The sequence below is a fragment of the Oncorhynchus keta genome, chromosome 13 (assembly GCF_023373465.1).
Source record: "Oncorhynchus keta strain PuntledgeMale-10-30-2019 chromosome 13, Oket_V2, whole genome shotgun sequence".
Taxonomy (NCBI): domain Eukaryota; kingdom Metazoa; phylum Chordata; class Actinopteri; order Salmoniformes; family Salmonidae; genus Oncorhynchus; species Oncorhynchus keta.
Window position 1 is genome coordinate 23,060,013 of NC_068433.1, and position 17,500 is coordinate 23,077,512.

Sequence of the window (17,500 nt, forward strand, 5' to 3'; positions counted from 1 at the left end):
AAATGGAAAATTATGTGGATTTATTGAAGCAACATCTCAAGACATCAGTTAAACCTCAAGCATACTTCCAAGCAAAATGGCTTAAGGACAACAGAGTCAAGGTATTGGAGTGGCCGTCACAAAGCCCTGACCTCAATCCTATAGAACATTTGTGTGTAGAACTGAAAAAGCGTGTGCGAGCAAGGAGGCCTACAAACCTGACTGAGTTACACCAGCTCTGTCAGGCAGAATGGGCCAAAATTCACCCAACTTATTTTGGGAAGCTTGTGGAAGGCTACCCAAAACGTTTGACCCAAGTTAAACAATTTAAAGGCAAAGCTACCAAACACTAATTGAGTTTATGTAAACTTCTGACCCACTGGGAATGTTATGAATGAAATAAAAGCTGAAATAAATTATTCTCTCCTGATTTTCTGACATTTCACATTTTGAAAATAGTGGTGATCTTAACTGACCTAAGACAGGGAATTTTTATTCGGATTAAATGTCAGGAATTGTGAAAAACTGAGTTTAAATATAATTGACTAAGGTGTACGTAAACTTCCGACTTCAACAGTAGATAATGAGCATAGAGAAGAAAAATACATGTTTAGAACTGATAATTGATCACATGGTGCAAGATTGAATTAAATTAATTGATTATTGAATGTTATAATGGACACTGATTTGTAGAACCAAAACGTACACAGGATCTGCTCAACAAACTTGAACTCAAGAACAAATTGTTTCGGGGGATGCAGTTCGGGAACGATATTGTGCTTATCACCTTTCACGGCAGTAAAGAAATAATCCTTTTTGTTTGCCTAGCAATAAACCAATGTACGTTGTTTTTTAAGCACACGACACACGTTTACAAGTCTGCGGGTTTACTGACTCAAATGAAAGAAATTAGTTGAAAGAGTTGCCGTTTTGGCTGAATGAGTCGATAAAAAGAGACGAGCATGTTTGGCTACATTGTCTGCCGCCTCCCTCAAGTGAGCATAGGTTTGGACATGAGGCTGTAACCAGTATATCACATACACTTTGACATGTCGGCTTTTTAAAATTTATGTTCATGAAAAATAGATTTGAATATTATTCCAATTTTGGCCTCTCTGATCCAATTCTGATCGGACTAATTGTTTGACATTGGGATTGTTGTGGGATTATTATTTTTTTAAGATGTCCATTCAGACAACACAACACAGCCAATTTAGGTTTTTGTCGAGCCCTGCACACACACACACACACACACACACACACACACACACACACACACACACACACACACACACACACACACACACACACACACACACACACACACACATCACCAACAGATATTCCACAGCCTTCATGTGAAATATCATCAAAGCAAAATGCACACACACGTATACAATAGCTACAGTATACAGTAAACAGCAGTAATGGCTATTCGCCTGTCTGTACTGTAATCAGGCACACACACACACACACACACACACACACACACACACACACACACACACACACACACACACACACACACACACACACACACACACACACACACACACACACACACACACACACACACACCTCCCCACAGGTCTGTCTCTGGGCTCCATTCAGCCATTCAGGCAGGTAGCTCTCTGGGCACTAGCCCTGAGCTCAGACCTCATTCCTTCTCTAGCTCTGCTGGATAACACCAGATCCTTCAGCATGTATTATGTGTGTGGCTGCTGTGTGTGTTTGTGTGTGTGTTTGTGTTTGTGTGTGGCGGATGGATGGATCAAGTGAAGCATATGTGCAGAGTGTGGCGAGTGTTGTTGGTAAGTGAGTTTGTGGTCAGCGTATATTGCATCAGCAGTCGATGGAGACATAGTGATGTGTGTGTGTCGGCTCAGTGTGCGTGTTTTTGTGCGTGTCATGCGTTTGCTTGTCTTTGTATTGCTTTGGATCAGTTGACAGTTGTATGACTGTACATGATGAGTTAGTGTGTGTGGGTGTGGCATTACAAGCAGAGCAGAGTGAACATAGGGTCTTGAATGTGTAAGTGGTAGCATCGGCCAATATCCCTGTGAAACGCTTTCGACACCTTGTAGAGCCCGTGCCCTGTCGATTTGAGCGGGGGCGACAAATTAGGTGTTCCTAATCTCAGTGTACATTATGGAGAGTGTGTGATTAGTCAGTAACAGTGTGTACCTGTGCTTTGAGTGATTGTGTGTGTGTGTGCATTTAAGCATTGTGTGTGTGCTCTGAGCAGTGTATGCCCTATGCGCCATGCGTGTGTGTGTGCGCTCTGAGCTGTGTGTGTCCCTAGCTGATGGAGCGTGCGGATAATCTAGCCTCCTTACATTGCCCTTCCCTCAATAACCCATCTCTCTCTCTCTCTCTCTCTCTCTCTCTCTCTCTCTCTCTCTTTTTCTTTCTCTCTCTCTCTTTTTCTTTCTCTCTCTCTCTCTCTCTCTCTCTTTTTTTTTTCTCTCTCTCTCTCTCTCTCTCTCTCTCATTTAGAACACTATTTGAATCCTATCCTATCTCTCCCACCTAATGTGGTGAAACAACAGGTAGGCTATGCTGACAACCCCCAAACCACCCAGTCTGGTATTGTAGGTAGTTGAACCTGTAGTTCCTGTGGTGACGGGACTCTCTCTCTGCACCACAGTCCTTGAGAACTCAAATTGACATTGGAGGACTGGTTATTAATACGTGGACAACAGTGATATGGGCGCGCTTGTGTACCACTGTGTGTGTGTGTGTCTAATACACAGTGTGCTCAGAATACACCACGCCTGATGAAATGAAAGAATAGTTGCCTCTCTGCAAGTCATGATCTCTGTGTGTGTGTGTGTGTGTGTGTGTGTGTGTGTGTGTGTGTGTGTGTGTGTGTGTGTGTGTGTGTGTGTGTGTGTGTGTGTGTGTCAGCCGTGCCTTTATGTGTGTATTCCTGCTTTTGAGGGTTTGCAGGTGTGTGTACGTGTGTGTGTGTGCCTGTTTGTGTCTGTGTGTGTATGCGTCAGGTGTCACCCACCGCGTCTGATCCCCGCAGAAGGCCGTTGGCATGGCGACGGCTGCAGTGCCGCACGAGGCTGCTGCCATGGTTACCAGGCACGCTAGGGGGGGTGGGGGGCGGAGAACACAGCTTCTTACTTTGTCCCCTTTATTTCTGTTTCTGAGAGCTCTGGTTACCTCGGCCCCCCTCTTCAACCCAAGCCTCCCCCATCATACCCTCCTCAGTCCCTCAGCTCCTCACCACTCTGTTTTCTTTTGTTATAATATTTTAGAGAGGTTCAGCTAGTGAGGTGGAGGAAAGGTCTGTTCTGCTGTTGTGAGGGCTGTTCCCTGCCTTACCTACCTGCACCTCAACCACCCACTCTACCGTCCCTCAGCCCCTCACTGTGTTCTTTCTTAGGTGTAGAGAGAACGTGTGTGTGTGTGTGTGTGTGTGTGTGTGTGTGTGTGTGTGTGTGTGTGTGTGTGTGTGTGTGTGTGTGTGTGTGTGTGTGTGTGTGTGTGTGTGTGTGTGTGTGTGTGTGTGTGTGTGTGTGTGTGTGTGTGAGAGAGTCAGTGATAATAGCTGTTCAGAGTACAGTAGCTACACAGCACTGTTATATCCCTACTCAGACTGGAGACTCAGAAACAGACTGGAGGACAGAAACATATTCTATCTTGTAATGTGTGTTTGAATAAACGTGATATGTATGCACGTATAGTATGTTTGAATAAACGCAAAATATATATCTCTTTTTTTGTTCTCTGAAAATGTCAAATGCTGCTCTTTTATCTTTGAGAAGGGTTTTAGTCATCGGTCAAACTCTGCTTATTTCAAACGAGATGTATTTGAATGGGTCCAGTCATTATAATACGTGTGGACCTTGTTCCATCTGACCCGGTGTCTCCTAAACCCTCCAGGGGTACAGAGGAAGTGTTCCAGACCCTGGAGGACAACCAGGTGACCCTCTCCACCATGAAGGCGTCCAGGTTCGTCAGGGCCTTTGAGAAGGAAGTGGACCACTGGGAACGCTGCCTCTCTCTGGTGCTGGAGGTCACAGAGGTGGTCCTCACTGTCCAGAGGCAGTGGATGTACCTGGAGGTAGACTGCCACACACACACACACACACACACACACTGTCATGCACGCATAGAACCCCAATGCTCTCTCTCTCTCTCTCTCTCTCTCTCTCTCTCTCTCTCTCTCTCTCACACGTTATCTTCTATTGTTACACCCTGACAGATCTTGAGTGTACTCAGGGGTCAGGAGCGTAGCAGGGGAACTGTGTAGGCTTTCATTCAAGTTGTATGCTGAGTACAACATAAAACACATTGAGTACAACGTAAAACACATTGAGTACAATGTAAAACGCATTGAGTACAATGTAAAACACATTGAGTACAACATGAAACACATTGAGTACAACATAAAACGCATTGAGTACAATGTAAAACACATTGAGTACAACATGAAACCCACTGAGTACAACATGAAACACATTGAGTACAACGTGAAACACATTGAGTACAACATGAAACACATTGAGTACAACGTAAAACGCATTGAGTACAATGTAAAACGCATTGAGTACATGAAACACATTGAGTACAACATTAAACACATTGAGTACAACGTAAAACATATTGAGTACAACGTAAAACGCATTGAGTACAACGTAAAACGCATTGAGTACAATGTAAAACACATTGAGTACAACATGAAACACATTGAGTACAACATGAAACACATTGAGTACAACGTAAAACACATTGAGTACAACATGAAACACATTGAGTACAACATGAAACACATTGAGTACAACGTAAAACACGTTGAGTAGAACATGAAACACATTGAGTACAACATGAAACACATTGTTTTGTCTGGTCTGTTTCCTCTCTTCTCTCTGTTTTGTCTCGCTCTTTCTTTCTCTCTTTCTGTCTCTCTTCCCTCAGCTTTCTCTTATCTGCTTAAAAAAAATCTTTCTTATCTCTCTCTCTTTCATCCCTCTCTTCTCTAGAACATCTTCCTGGGCGAGGACATCCGTAAGCAGCTTCCAAGAGAGTCCACAGAGTTTGATGACATCAACAGCAGCTGGAAGACCATCATGGATCGACTGAACAAGGACAACAACGCCCTGAGGGGAACACACCACCCAGGCACGCACGCTTGCACGCACACACACACACACACACACACACACACACACACACACACACACACACACACACACACACACACACACACACACACACACACACACACACACACACACACACACACACCACCCAGGTACACGCACACGCACACCACCCAGGTACGCACACACGCACACGCACACCACCCAGGTATGCACGCACACACACATGGAAATGTGGGAGGATATTTTGTAACACACCATTGTAAGATTAAGCACAGGATCATCTAATCATGGTCTTCACATTTTGATCATTGATAGTCAATCAATCAAATGTATTTATATAGCCCTTCTTACATCAGCTGATATCTCAAAGTGCTGTACAGAAACCCAGCCTAAAACCCCAAACAGCAAGCAATGCAGGTGTAGAAGCACAGTGGCTAGGAAAAACTCCCTAGAAAGGCCAGAACCTAGGAAGAAACCTAGAGAGGAACCAGGCTCTGAAGGGTGGCCAGTCCTCTTCTGGCTGTGCCGGGTGGAGATTATAACAGAACATGGCCAAGATGTTCAAACGTGCATAGATGACCAGCAGGGTCAAATAATAATAATCACAGTGGTTGTAGAGGGTACAACAGGTCAGCACCTCAGGAGTAAATGTCAGTTGACTTTTCATAGCCAATCATTCAGAGTTAGAGACAGCCGGTGCGGTAGAGAGAGAGTCGAAAACAGCAGGTCTGGGACAGGTAGCACGTCCGGTGAACAGGTCAGGGTTCCATAGCCGCAGGCAGAACAGTTGAAACTGGAGCAGCAGCACGGCCAGGTGGACAGCAAGGAGTCATCATGTCAGGTAGTCCTGAGGCATGGTCCTAGGGCTCAGGTCCTCAGAGAGAGAGAGAGAGAGAGAGAGAGAGTATTTCACACAGGGCCAAACAGGCAGGATATAACCCCACCCACTTTGCCAAAGCACAGCCCCCACACCACTAGAGGGATATCTTCAACCACCAACTTACCATCCTGAGACATTGCCAGAGTATAGCCCACAAAGATCTCCGCCACGGCACAACCCAAGGGGGGCGACAACCCAGACAGGAAGATCACGTCAGTGACTCAACCCACTCAAGTGACGCACCCCTCCTAGGGACGGTATGGAAGAGCACCAGTAAGCCAGTGACTCAGCCACTGTAATAGGGTTAGAGGCAGAGAATCCCAGTGGAAAGAGGGGAACCGGCCAGGCAGAGGACAGCAAGAGCGGTTCGTTGCTCCAGAGCCTTTCCGTTCACTTTCACACCCCTGGTGCAGACTACACTCAAAGTCTCATTTGGTGTGCTAGGGCTGGGCTGGAACAAAAAACAAAAACTGCACACACACCGATGGTGTAATCCGAAACAAATGAAAGGCAACTCCCTCATATATCTCTTTCTCCTTCCCCCAGGCCTGCCGGAGAAGCTGTCTGAGATGAACAACAAGCTGGAGGAGATCCAGAAGTCTCTGGACATGTACCTGGAGACAAAGCGCCAAATCTTCCCTCGCTTCTACTTCCTGTCCAACGACGACCTGCTAGAGATCCTGGGCCAGTCACGCCACCCAGAGGCCGTGCAGCCGCACCTCAAGAAGTGCTTTGACAACATCAAGAGCCTTCGCATGGGAAAGGTAGGCATACAGACAAGGTCACGTAGGGAGAGGTACACACACACACACATACACACACACACTATCCAGGTGTCCTTGTCTGACTGTGTGTGTCTGTGTTTCTCCGTTTTAATGAGTACAGTGAAATGCCGTTCTTGCTAGCTCTAACCCCAACAATGCAGCAATCAATAACACTGTAATACTAGAAATAACAAGGTAGAACAAAAATAAACAAGATGTAAAAAAGAAGGAATAACAAGAAGACAATAAAGTAAGTAAGCAAAGTATATACAGGGTCAGTTCCAGTACCATATTTACAGGGATACTGGATCGATAGAGGTAGATGTGTGTAGGGGTAAGGTGACTGGGCATCAGGATATATGATAAACAAAGTAGCAGCAGTGGATATGATGACTGTGTGTGTGTGTGTGTGTGTGTGTGTGTGTGTGTGTGTGTGTGTGTGTGTGTGTGTGTGTGTGTGTGTGTGTGTGTGTGTGTGTGTGTGTGTGTGTGTGTGTGTGTGTGTGTGTGTGTGTGTGTGTGTGTGCGTGCGTGCGTGCGTGCGTGCGTGCGTGTGTGTGTGTGTGTGTGTGTGTGTGTGTCGTCCAGGTTGGGATCAGCAGTGCTAAGTCTGAGGCCAGCGGGATGTTCTCAGCGGAGGGAGAGTTTGTGGAGTTCAGTCACCCTGTGCTGCTGGAGGGCCCTGTGGAGGTTCCAACACTCTCACCTGCTACCTGCACACCTACTGTCCATTCTTTGACTGATACTGGCTATTCGCTCAGACTTAATAACCAGAAGAGTCATGCATTTTGATATTTTTATTGTCTTATACTGGTTGTGTCTGTCAATATGTGTTTTTCTTATGTCTGTCTGTCTGTCTGTCTGTCTGTCTGTGTGTGTGTGTGTGTGTGTGTGTGTGTGTGTGTGTGTGTGTGTGTGTGTGTGTGTGTGTGTGTGTGTGTGTGTGTGTGTGTGTGTGTGTGTGTGTGTGTGTGTGTGTGTGTGTGTGTGCAGGCCTGGCTGTGTGACGTGGAGAGGACCATGCGCTGGACATTGAAGGACTCTCTGAAGAACTGTCGCCTGGCCCTGAAGAAGATGACTGGGAAGAGAGACAAATGGGTCAAAGACTGGCCTGGACAGGTCTCTCTCTCTCTCTCTCTCTCCTCCATCCCTCACTGTGAATGTCAGTCATTATTGAACTCTCGCTGTCTGTCTCTGTGCCTTCTGATGCTACATAATGGACATCACAAAAACAAATGTCCACCTAAAATGGACACCAAAGTTTTGAACTTTGAACTTCATTACTGTGTCCCTCCCGTCCAGATGCTGATCACAGCCAGTCAGATCCAGTGGACCGCTGACGTCACCAAGTCTCTGATCACCGGCAAGGAGAGGGCCGACAAGTCTGCCCTCAAGTCCTTGAAGAAGAAACAGGTGAGAGAGAGAGAGAGAGAGAGAGAGAGAGAGAGAGAGGAGAGAGAGGAGAGAGAGAGAGAGAGAGAGAGAGAGAGAGAGAAAACTGCAGCACTCTGTTATCAATAAGACATTATGAGTGGTGAAACTCTACTGCTCAATGTAGCCTCCAACAGTATGAGTGATGAGGAACCGTCCCTCCACCGAGAATTAACCAGGGACCATATGCACAATTACACTAGCGCCTGTTGGACTCTTTAACCTTTGACCCTTTGTCCCTGCCCGCCAGGTGTCCATGCTGCACCGTTACTCTGACGCCATCCGGGGGAACCTGTCTAAGATCCTGCGGCTGAAGATCGTTGCGCTGGTCACCGTGGAGGTGCACGACCGCGACGTCATCGACAAGCTGGCTAAGACGGGCTGCAACGACGTCAATGCCTTTGACTGGCTCTGCCAGCTCCGCCTCTACTGGGAGAAGGTGAGGAGAGGGGGAGGAAAGGAGGAGGTGAGGAGAGGAGGAGGTCAGGAAGAGGTGAGGAGAGGGGGAGGTCAGGAAGAGGTGAGGAGGGGGAGGGGGAGGAGGTGAGGAGGAGGAGGAGGAGGTGAGGAGAGGGGGAGGAAAGGAGGAGGTGAGGAGAGGGGGAGGAAAGGAGGAGGTGAGGAGAGGGGGAGGAAAGGAGGAGGTGAGGAGAGGGGGAGGTCAGGAAGAGGTGAGGAGAGGGGGTGGTCAGGAAGAGGTGAGGAGAGGGGAGGTCAGGAGGAGGTGAGGAGAGGGGGAGGTCAGGAAGAGGTGAGGAGAGGGAGAGGAAAGGGGGAGGAGGAGGTGAGGGAGGGGGGAGGAGGAAGGAGGGAGGGGAGGTCAGGAGAGTGGGAGGTCAGGAAGAGGTGAGGAGAGGGAGAGGAAAGGAGGAGGGGAGGAGAGGGGGAGGAAAGGAGGAGGTGAGGAGAGTGGGAGAGTGGGAGGTCAGGAAGAGGTGAGGAGAGGGGAAGTCAGGAAGAGGTGAGGAGAGGGGGAGGAAAGGAGGAGGTGAGGAGAGGGGGAGGAGAGGAGTAAGGGGCCTTCGACTGTCTCTGCCAGCTCCTCTACTGGGGGACGGTACGTAGAGGGGTGAGAGGAGGTAGAACAGAAAGCAGGAAGAGGGATGGAAGTGAAGAGGTAGATCACGTTTCATTCTAAACGTTTTTTTATCTCTGTTCATAGGAAGTGGATGACTGTATCATCAGGCAGACCAACACACACTTCCAGTACAGCTATGAGTACCTGGGTAACTCTGGACGACTGGTCATCACCCCACTCACTGACAGGTAAACACTAGCTATTCCCTGTATCAGTGGTTTTCATCCTCTCCTCGGGGACGATTCACAATTCTGCTGCAGCCTTGAACTATCTCCCCTGATTTCCCCAAATTAAATCAAATTTGATTTGTCACATGCGCTGAATACAGCAGCTGTAGACCTCACTGTGAAATGCTTACTGACAAGCCCTTAACCAACAGTGCAGAGTTTTTCATTAAAGTAAGTAAGACAATATTTGCGAAAAATTAGTTGACAAGTTGAATCAGGTGTGCGAGCTCTGGAAGAGAGCAAATATATGAAACGCCTGGGGTTTATATTATATTAGAAACTGGGTGGTTTGTGTGCTTAATGCTGATTGGCTGACAGCTGTGGTATACCAGACCGTATACCATGGGTATGACAAACATGTATTTTTACTGCTCCAGTTACATTGGTAACCCGTTCATAATCGCAACAAGTCACCTCGGGGGTTTGTGGGTTGCGTCGTGCATAAGAACAGGCCTTAGCCGTGGTATATTGGCCATATACCACACCTCCTCTGGCCTTATTGCTTAAGTGCACTATATTTCAGTTGTCTCTGATTCCAGCACCTTGAAGAAGCTGCAATGCTCAGCGCTTCCCCCCACCCCGCCCCGCCCCTATCTCTCTCCCTCTCTCATCTTCCAGGTGTTATATGACCCTGACCACAGCCCTCCACCTCCACCGGGGGGGCTCTCCTAAAGGCCCAGCAGGGACAGGGAAGACTGAGACGGTCAAGGACCTGGGCAAGGCTATGGGCATGTACGTCATCGTGGTCAACTGCTCCGATGGAATGGACTTCAAGTCCATGGGACGTATGTACTCTGGACTGGCTCAGGTAATGGACCGTGAAGAAACAGATGCACCCATATGTTATTAGGATGGTTTCCCAGAGCCTAGTCCTAAGACTAAGACTAGACTAAGAATCCTGTCCGTCTTAGGTGCTTCTGAGTGAAGAACTAGGCTTAATCTGTGTCTGAAAAACAGCCAGCGTACTTCATCTTAGGTTTTGCATATCCATTGGAAGTCTTGAATGGGTTATGCACTTAAGTCAGTGTTGTACAGGCAACACAATCTACCTTTCAGGTAACACAAAAGTTATACACAGCACTGTTGAAAATAACGCCCGGCTAAAATCATTTGTGTGTGTCTCTAGACGGGTGCGTGGGGCTGTTTTGATGAGTTTAACCGTATCAACATTGAGGTGTTGTCAGTGGTGGCTCAGCAGATCCTGTCCATTCTGTCTGCTCTGTCTGCTGGAGTCACCAGCTTCATCTTCGAAGGACGAGAGATCCGCCTGGTCTGGTCCTGTGGCATCTTCATCACCATGAACCCTGGTACAGTCATTTCACATATCTGTGCATACATGAAACTATAGTATTCAGAAATGTCTCATTGATATCCATTCAGGATTGAGGATTTACATTTTAGTCATTTAGAAGACGCTCTTATCCAGAGGGACTTACAGTTAGTGCATTCATATTAAAATAGCTAGGTGGGACAACCACATTTCTCAGTCATAGTAAGTACATTTTTTCCTCAATAAAGTAGCTATCAGAACTCGTATGGGGGAAAGAGTCAAGTGTGAGTGTTAGTTCACTAAAGCCTAGCTTACTTCAAGTTAGAATCACTGTCACATTTCTAAAACGGATTTAGTGTGTGTTCGAGAGAAGGGGAAAGAGCGGGGAAGAAAGAGTGAAAGGGGAGACAGAGAGAGGGGGGAGACAGAGAGAGGGGGAGACAGAGAGGGGAGACAGAGAGAGGGGAGACAGAGACAGAGGGGGAGACAGAGAGGGGAGACAGAGAGAGGGGAGAGGGGAGACAGAGAGAGGGAGGGAGACAGAGAGGGGAGACAGAGAGGGGAGACAGAGAGGGGAGACAGAGAGAGGGGAGACAGAGAGAGGGGAGACAGAGAGGGGAGACAGAGAGGGGAGACAGAGAGAGGGGAGACAGAGAGAGGGGAGACAGAGAGGGGAGACAGAGAGGGGAGACAGAGAGGGGAGACAGACAGAGAGAGGGGGAGACAGAGAGAGGGGAGACAGAGAGGGAGACAGAGAGGGGAGACAGAGAGAGGGGAGACAGAGAGGGGAGACAGAGAGAGGGGAGACAGAGAGAGGGAGACAGAGAGAGGGGGAGACAGAGAGGGGAGACAGAGAGAGGGGGATAGAGCGAGAGAGAGATCATGTGTTAATAAGAGTTCTCTCCATCTCCAGGCTATGCCGGTCGTACAGAGCTGCCTGACAACTTGAAGTCCATGTTCAGGCCTATCTCCATGGTGGTACCAGACTCCACCCTCATCGCTGAGATCACCCTGTTCGGAGAGGGATTCAACAACTGCAAGGTAATACAAGTACAGAGGGAGGAATGGAGGGAGGGAGGAATGGAGGAGTGGAGGGAGGGAGGAATGGAGGGAAGGAGGAATGGAGGGAGGGAGGAATGGATGGAGGGAGGAAAGGAGGGAGGGAGGGAGGGAGGAATGGACGAAGGAGGAATGGAGGGAGGGAGGAAAGGAGGGAGGAATGGAGGGAGGAATGGAGGGAGGGAGGAATGGAGGGAGGGAGGAATGGATGGAGGGAGGAAAGGAGGGAGGAATGGAGGGAGGGAGGAATGGAGGGAGGGAGGAAGGAGGAATGGAGGGAGGATTGGAGGGAGGAATGGAGGGAGGGAGGAATGGATGGAGGGAGGAAAGGAGGGAGGGGATTGGAGAGAGGGAGGAATGGAGGGAGGGAGGAGGAAGGAGGAATGGAGGGAGGAATGGAGGGAGGGAGGAAGGAGGGAGGATTGGAGGGAGGGAGGAGGAATGGAGGGAGGGAGGAATGGAGGGAGGGAGGAATGGAGGGAGGAATGGAGGGGGGGAGGGAGGGAGGGAGGAATGGAGGGAGGGAGGAATGGAGGGGGGTGGAGGGAGGGGGGGGGAGGGAGGGGGAGGGATGTAGGAAGGAATGGAGGGAGGAAGGAATGGAGGGAGGGAGGAATGGAGGGAGGGAGGAATGGAGGGAGGGAGGAATGGAAGAATGGGGAGGGAGGGAGGAAAAGAGGGAGGGAGGAATGGAGGGAGGAGTGGAGGGAGGAATGGAGGGAGGGAGGGAGGGAGGAAGGGAGGAATGGAGGGAGGAATGGAGGGAAGGAGGGAGGAAAGGAGGGAGGAGGGACAGAGACCTTTATTTTCAAGGTAATAACACTACGTAAATGACAAGGGACAGGGTTTTTTCTTGAACAAAAAATTCTGAACCTTAAGTGTTGCTTCTTAATGCCTGAAGAGTATTTCCTGACCATAGGACCTAGAGTTTGTCTTGCTTAGCTCACAGGAAGCCCTGGAAAAACTCCTGGCCCTAACTATGATACTACAAGATAGTACTGTAATATCTACTATTTCACTGTGTCTGAAAAACCTACTTGCCCACTGTGTCTGTTAACTAAATGAACAAGATATTCATATTCCATATAAGTTTGTCAGTTTAATGAATTGCACTGGTGGTAGGTATATATTCAACACTGTTCGCTCGCAATGCGTGGTGGTTTCTAAAGAATATGTTGTAGAATTATCACTGGCGCGTTAATGAAATATAGACGTTTCTTTTATGTTGAGAGCGAAGCAATCATCAGATGAGATTGAGTTCCCATGGCACTGAAGGATAGATATAGATGCATATCATCAAATCAATCTGGTGGATATTGCATTTACTGTCTCCGCTACGCTGCGTCTCACAAATCTGATGTTACAGGATATGGATTTTACTTTACGTGACGATGACACACAGATATGAATTAGGAGCGAGCGCACCAGTGTTTCTGCTGCATTCTTTTAGCTGTGGCGCTGTGCCACGGGAAAATACATTTTTTGAACACCTACTAGGGTTGTCAAAACGATTACAACAATTCATTGAGTTAATTGCATGGTTTTCTGTGCGATTAACTCGATGAATGCCATTTTTTAAAATTGTTCCCTAAATAAAGATGTTTACATACAAATAATAACGTTGCACTATGTTGTAGGTATAACATCTTTAGATTTTCGGGAAGAAATCAGAAAATAAACTGTATAACAACAGATCAGCCACGTCAGAGGTCATGTCAAATATCATACAGCTTTTAGATCTAGCCGAGGCTACTGATCCATGTTCTTCTACATGAACTAATGTAGCCATCCAGGCTGTATCACATCCGGCCGTGATTGGGAGTGTCAAAGGGCGGCTCACATTTGGCCCAGCGTTGGCCGGGGTAGGCCGTCATTGTAAATAAGAATTTGTTTTTAACTGGCTTGCCTAGTAAAATAAAGGTTAAAAAATATATATATTGTCACAAGCTGCTACTTGAAGAATTGGGATCATTCAAGACCCACCGCCTGGATTCGGGTTCTATGTAGCAAATTTTGAAATTGTGTTTTTTACATCGGATAAAAGTAGAGACAGAGCGAGAAAATTGTACACTATACAGTATATACAAAAGTATGTGGACACCTGTTCAAATTAGTGTATTTGGCTATTTCAGCCACACCCGTTGCTGGCAGGTGTATAAAATTGAGCACACCGCCATGCAATCTCCATAGACAAACATTAGCAGTAGAGTGGCCCTACTGAAACTGAAGAGCTCAGTGACGTTCAACGTGGCAACGTCATAGGATGCCACCTTTCCAACAGTCAGTTTGTCAAATATTTGCCCTGCTAGGGCTGCCCTGGTCAATTGTAAGTGCTGTTATTGTGAAGTGGAAACGTCTAGGAGCAACAACAGCTTAGCCACGAAGTGGTAGGCCACACAAGCCGCTGAGTACTGAAGCGCTTTGCGCGTAAAAATGGTCTGTTCTCGGGTGCAACACTCACTACCAAGTTCCAAACTGCCTCTGGAAGCAATGTCAGCACAAGAACAGTTCGTCAGGAGCTTCATGAAATGCGTTTCCATGGCTGAGCAGCCGCAATGAAGCCTAAGATCACCATGCACAATGCCAAATGTCAGCTGGAGTGGTGTAAAGCTCACCACTATTGGACTCTGGAGTATTGGAAAGGCATTCTGTGGAGTGATGAATCGCGCTTCACTATCTGGAAGTCCGATGGACGAATCTTGGTTTGGTGGATACCAGGAGAACGTAACCTGCCCCAATGCAAAGTGCCAACTGGTTTGGGCAAGGCCCATTAGTTCCAGTGAAGGGAAATCTTAACGCTACAGCATACAATGACATTCTAGACCAGGTATTCCCAAAATTGGGTAAGTGTTTTTTTTCCTTCACATTTTCAAACAGTCTATTTATATTTTCCAACGGGTGAGTTTTCTTTTAACATTTGGGTGAGTTTTTTTTATCGCCTGAGTAGCCTCGTTTCACTGCCCAAATTCTTTTGGAACCATCTTGTCACGCCCTGACCTTAGAGATCCTCATTGATTCTCTATGTTTGGTTAGGTCAGGTTGTGACTCGGGTGGGAGAATCTATGTTTTCTATTTCTTTGTTGTTTTTGCCTAGTGTGCTTCCCAATCAGAGGCAGCTGTCTATCGTTGTCTCTGATTGGGGATCATATATAAGTTGTGATTTTGGGTTTTGTGGGGAGTTATTTCCTGTTTATCTGTTTTGTTGCCTGACAGAACTGTGCGCTTTCGTTTTTTCTACTTTGTTATTTTGTTGCGGTGTTCAGTTTATCAAAAATCATGAATGCCTACCATGCTGCACCTTGGTCTCATTCCCACGAGAGGCGCAACACATCTAGTGTTCAGGGAAATAACAACACAATGTCAAATACAGGTAGCCTAGTCAAATAATTAACATCCAATCACATTAACCGTTACTCTCTCGTGGGAATTCCACTATGTAGCTAAACGTAGCTGCTGCTCATTCTGTTTGCTCCAAAATGGATACATTTTTTAAAAAGTAAGGCCTGCGTCCATAGAGACACATACCAACTCTACTGGTAGTACTGCTACTACCAACAGTACTACACCTGCACCTGTCGACGACAAGTTGTTCTGCTTCCACGAGCACATCCAATGCTAGCATCAGTCATTCTACATTTGTTGATAGACCAGCTAGCATGGACACTGACAGTTGTGAATCTGATGCACTTATATTGGGGGTAGTGCCTTTCCTCAGCCACAGTGTGTTTTTTGTGCAAAAGTACTATCTCACAATTCAATGACACTCTTGTGCAGACATTTAGTTTCTTATTTGGGTTTTTGTTGTTTTTGTAACCCCTTTTTCTCCCCAATTTCATGTTTTCCAATTGGAAGTTACAGTCATGTCTCATCACTGCAACTCCCATACGGACTCGGGAGAGTCGAAGGTCGAGAGCCGTGCGTCCTCCGAAACACAACCCAACCAAGCCACACTGCTTCTTGACACAATGCCCACTTAACCCGGAAGCCAGCCGCACCAATGTGTCAGAGGAAACACTGTACACTTGGTGACCGTGTCAGCGTACACTGTGCCCGGCCCGCCACAGGAGTTGCTAGTTCGCGATGGCACAAGGACATCCCTGCTGGCAAACCCTCCCTAACCCGGACGACGCTGGGCCCATTTGGCGCCACCCCATGGGTCTCCCGGTCGCGGCCAGCTGCGACACCCTGGACTCAAACCAGGATCACTAGTGATGCAGTGTCTGAGACCACCGCACTACTCGGGAGGCACAATTACGCAGGTACTTTCCTGAAACAGATGGCACAAACAACTGGATTCGTTATCCCATTCATGCCCTGCCTCCAGTCCACTTGCCGATATCTGAACAAGAGAGTCTCATTGAAATTGCAACAAGCGGTTCTGTGAAAATGTTATTTAATCAGAAGCCACTGCCAGATTTATGGATTGGGCTGCGCTCAGAGTATCCTGCCTTGGCAAATCGACCTGTTAAGACACTGATGCCTTTTGCAACCACGTACCTATGTGAGAGTGGATTCTCAGCCTTCACTTGCATGAAAACTAAATACAGCCACCGACTGCAGGTAGCTAAAGCTAACCAAATAGGTTCAATGTTAGCTAGCTAGCTAACATTAGGCTATAACTAGCATTTAAAATGGCTTTCTGGGATACAAATAATATTACTACACAGATCATTCACTTAACATTAGCTAGCTAGCTAACAGTACACTTTAACTTGCAATGAAAACGATTTTCTAACAACATAAGAAAGTGTAGCTAGACTGGTATACATGATAAATGATTCTAACTCTGTCATGGATGCCATGGTTGCCCTTAGTTTGAAGATGTTTTATGCAACAGCCTTCTATGTTCTGTTTTTGACCCCCCTCAGCATTTGCATAATCTCTTTGCTTCCACCAGGCATTCCACTGATTTTAAAACTCTGTCAACTTCTTCTGTGACAACAACACTGTTGATCGCCGTTTCTTCCCCATCACTGTCATCAGAAGACTCTACAATGTCTGGTTCAATTCAAATGTTTCTACCTAAATCAGGGATTTCCTCATCGACTGATTCATTTTCAGAGTCCGAGCGAGTCAGCATGCCACGATCGTCCTCCAGAAAGTAGTCCATCACAGCGTTTTCCCGCTGATCTGTGTCGATAGCGCCTGTTAAATTCAGGGCAACAATGTTGAGAGCAGTAGCAACACCTTTTGAAGTTCTTCATGATACCTTTCAAAAAAAGCTGCAGTAGAAAGGATGATCTACACATACTGAGCAGCTCATGTTATAGACAGAAGCACGCTACATGGCAGACCAATCAAAACTCATCTCTCGGCATGTCCAGCCCATCCATTATCTCAGCCAATCATGGCTAGCGGGAAGGTTCCTGTGTTTTTCCGTGGCTAAACCAACTAGGCTCGTAATTGAACAATTTTATTGGTGTTTACCAATGGCATACACACTTGTTATTAAGGCACATGAAAGTTCACATGTTCCAGAAGGCATTTCTGCCAAAAAACCCGCATTAAAAACATGTATAATATTCAAATGCCTCTCCTGTGAAATAGTGATGTGCGACAAATGCCGAGCTTCCTGAAAAGGGTCACATTTGCTTAAATCTTAGCTAAATGGAATGGATGTCCTGTTCTGAATAAAATCATTGTGGGAAATTAGACTTGAACCAAGAGGCATTCAGCCATGGCATTGTAAACATTC

The 17,500-nt window shown here is 47.0% G+C and overlaps 1 protein-coding gene across 1 annotated transcript in view; it reads left to right on the forward strand.

The window, feature by feature from the left end:
- The window catches only part of dnah2 (dynein, axonemal, heavy chain 2), a 244,930-nt gene that overhangs the window by 118,696 nt on the left and 108,734 nt on the right, over positions 1-17,500 (forward strand). Inside the window, 11 exon segments of the mRNA XM_052459726.1 lie at positions 3,874-4,054; positions 4,974-5,112; positions 6,523-6,740; positions 7,329-7,430; positions 7,734-7,859; positions 8,043-8,153; positions 8,422-8,610; positions 9,334-9,437; positions 10,095-10,284; positions 10,603-10,783; positions 11,660-11,787. Coding sequence (XP_052315686.1) covers positions 3,874-4,054; positions 4,974-5,112; positions 6,523-6,740; positions 7,329-7,430; positions 7,734-7,859; positions 8,043-8,153; positions 8,422-8,610; positions 9,334-9,437; positions 10,095-10,284; positions 10,603-10,783; positions 11,660-11,787 — 1,669 coding nt within the window.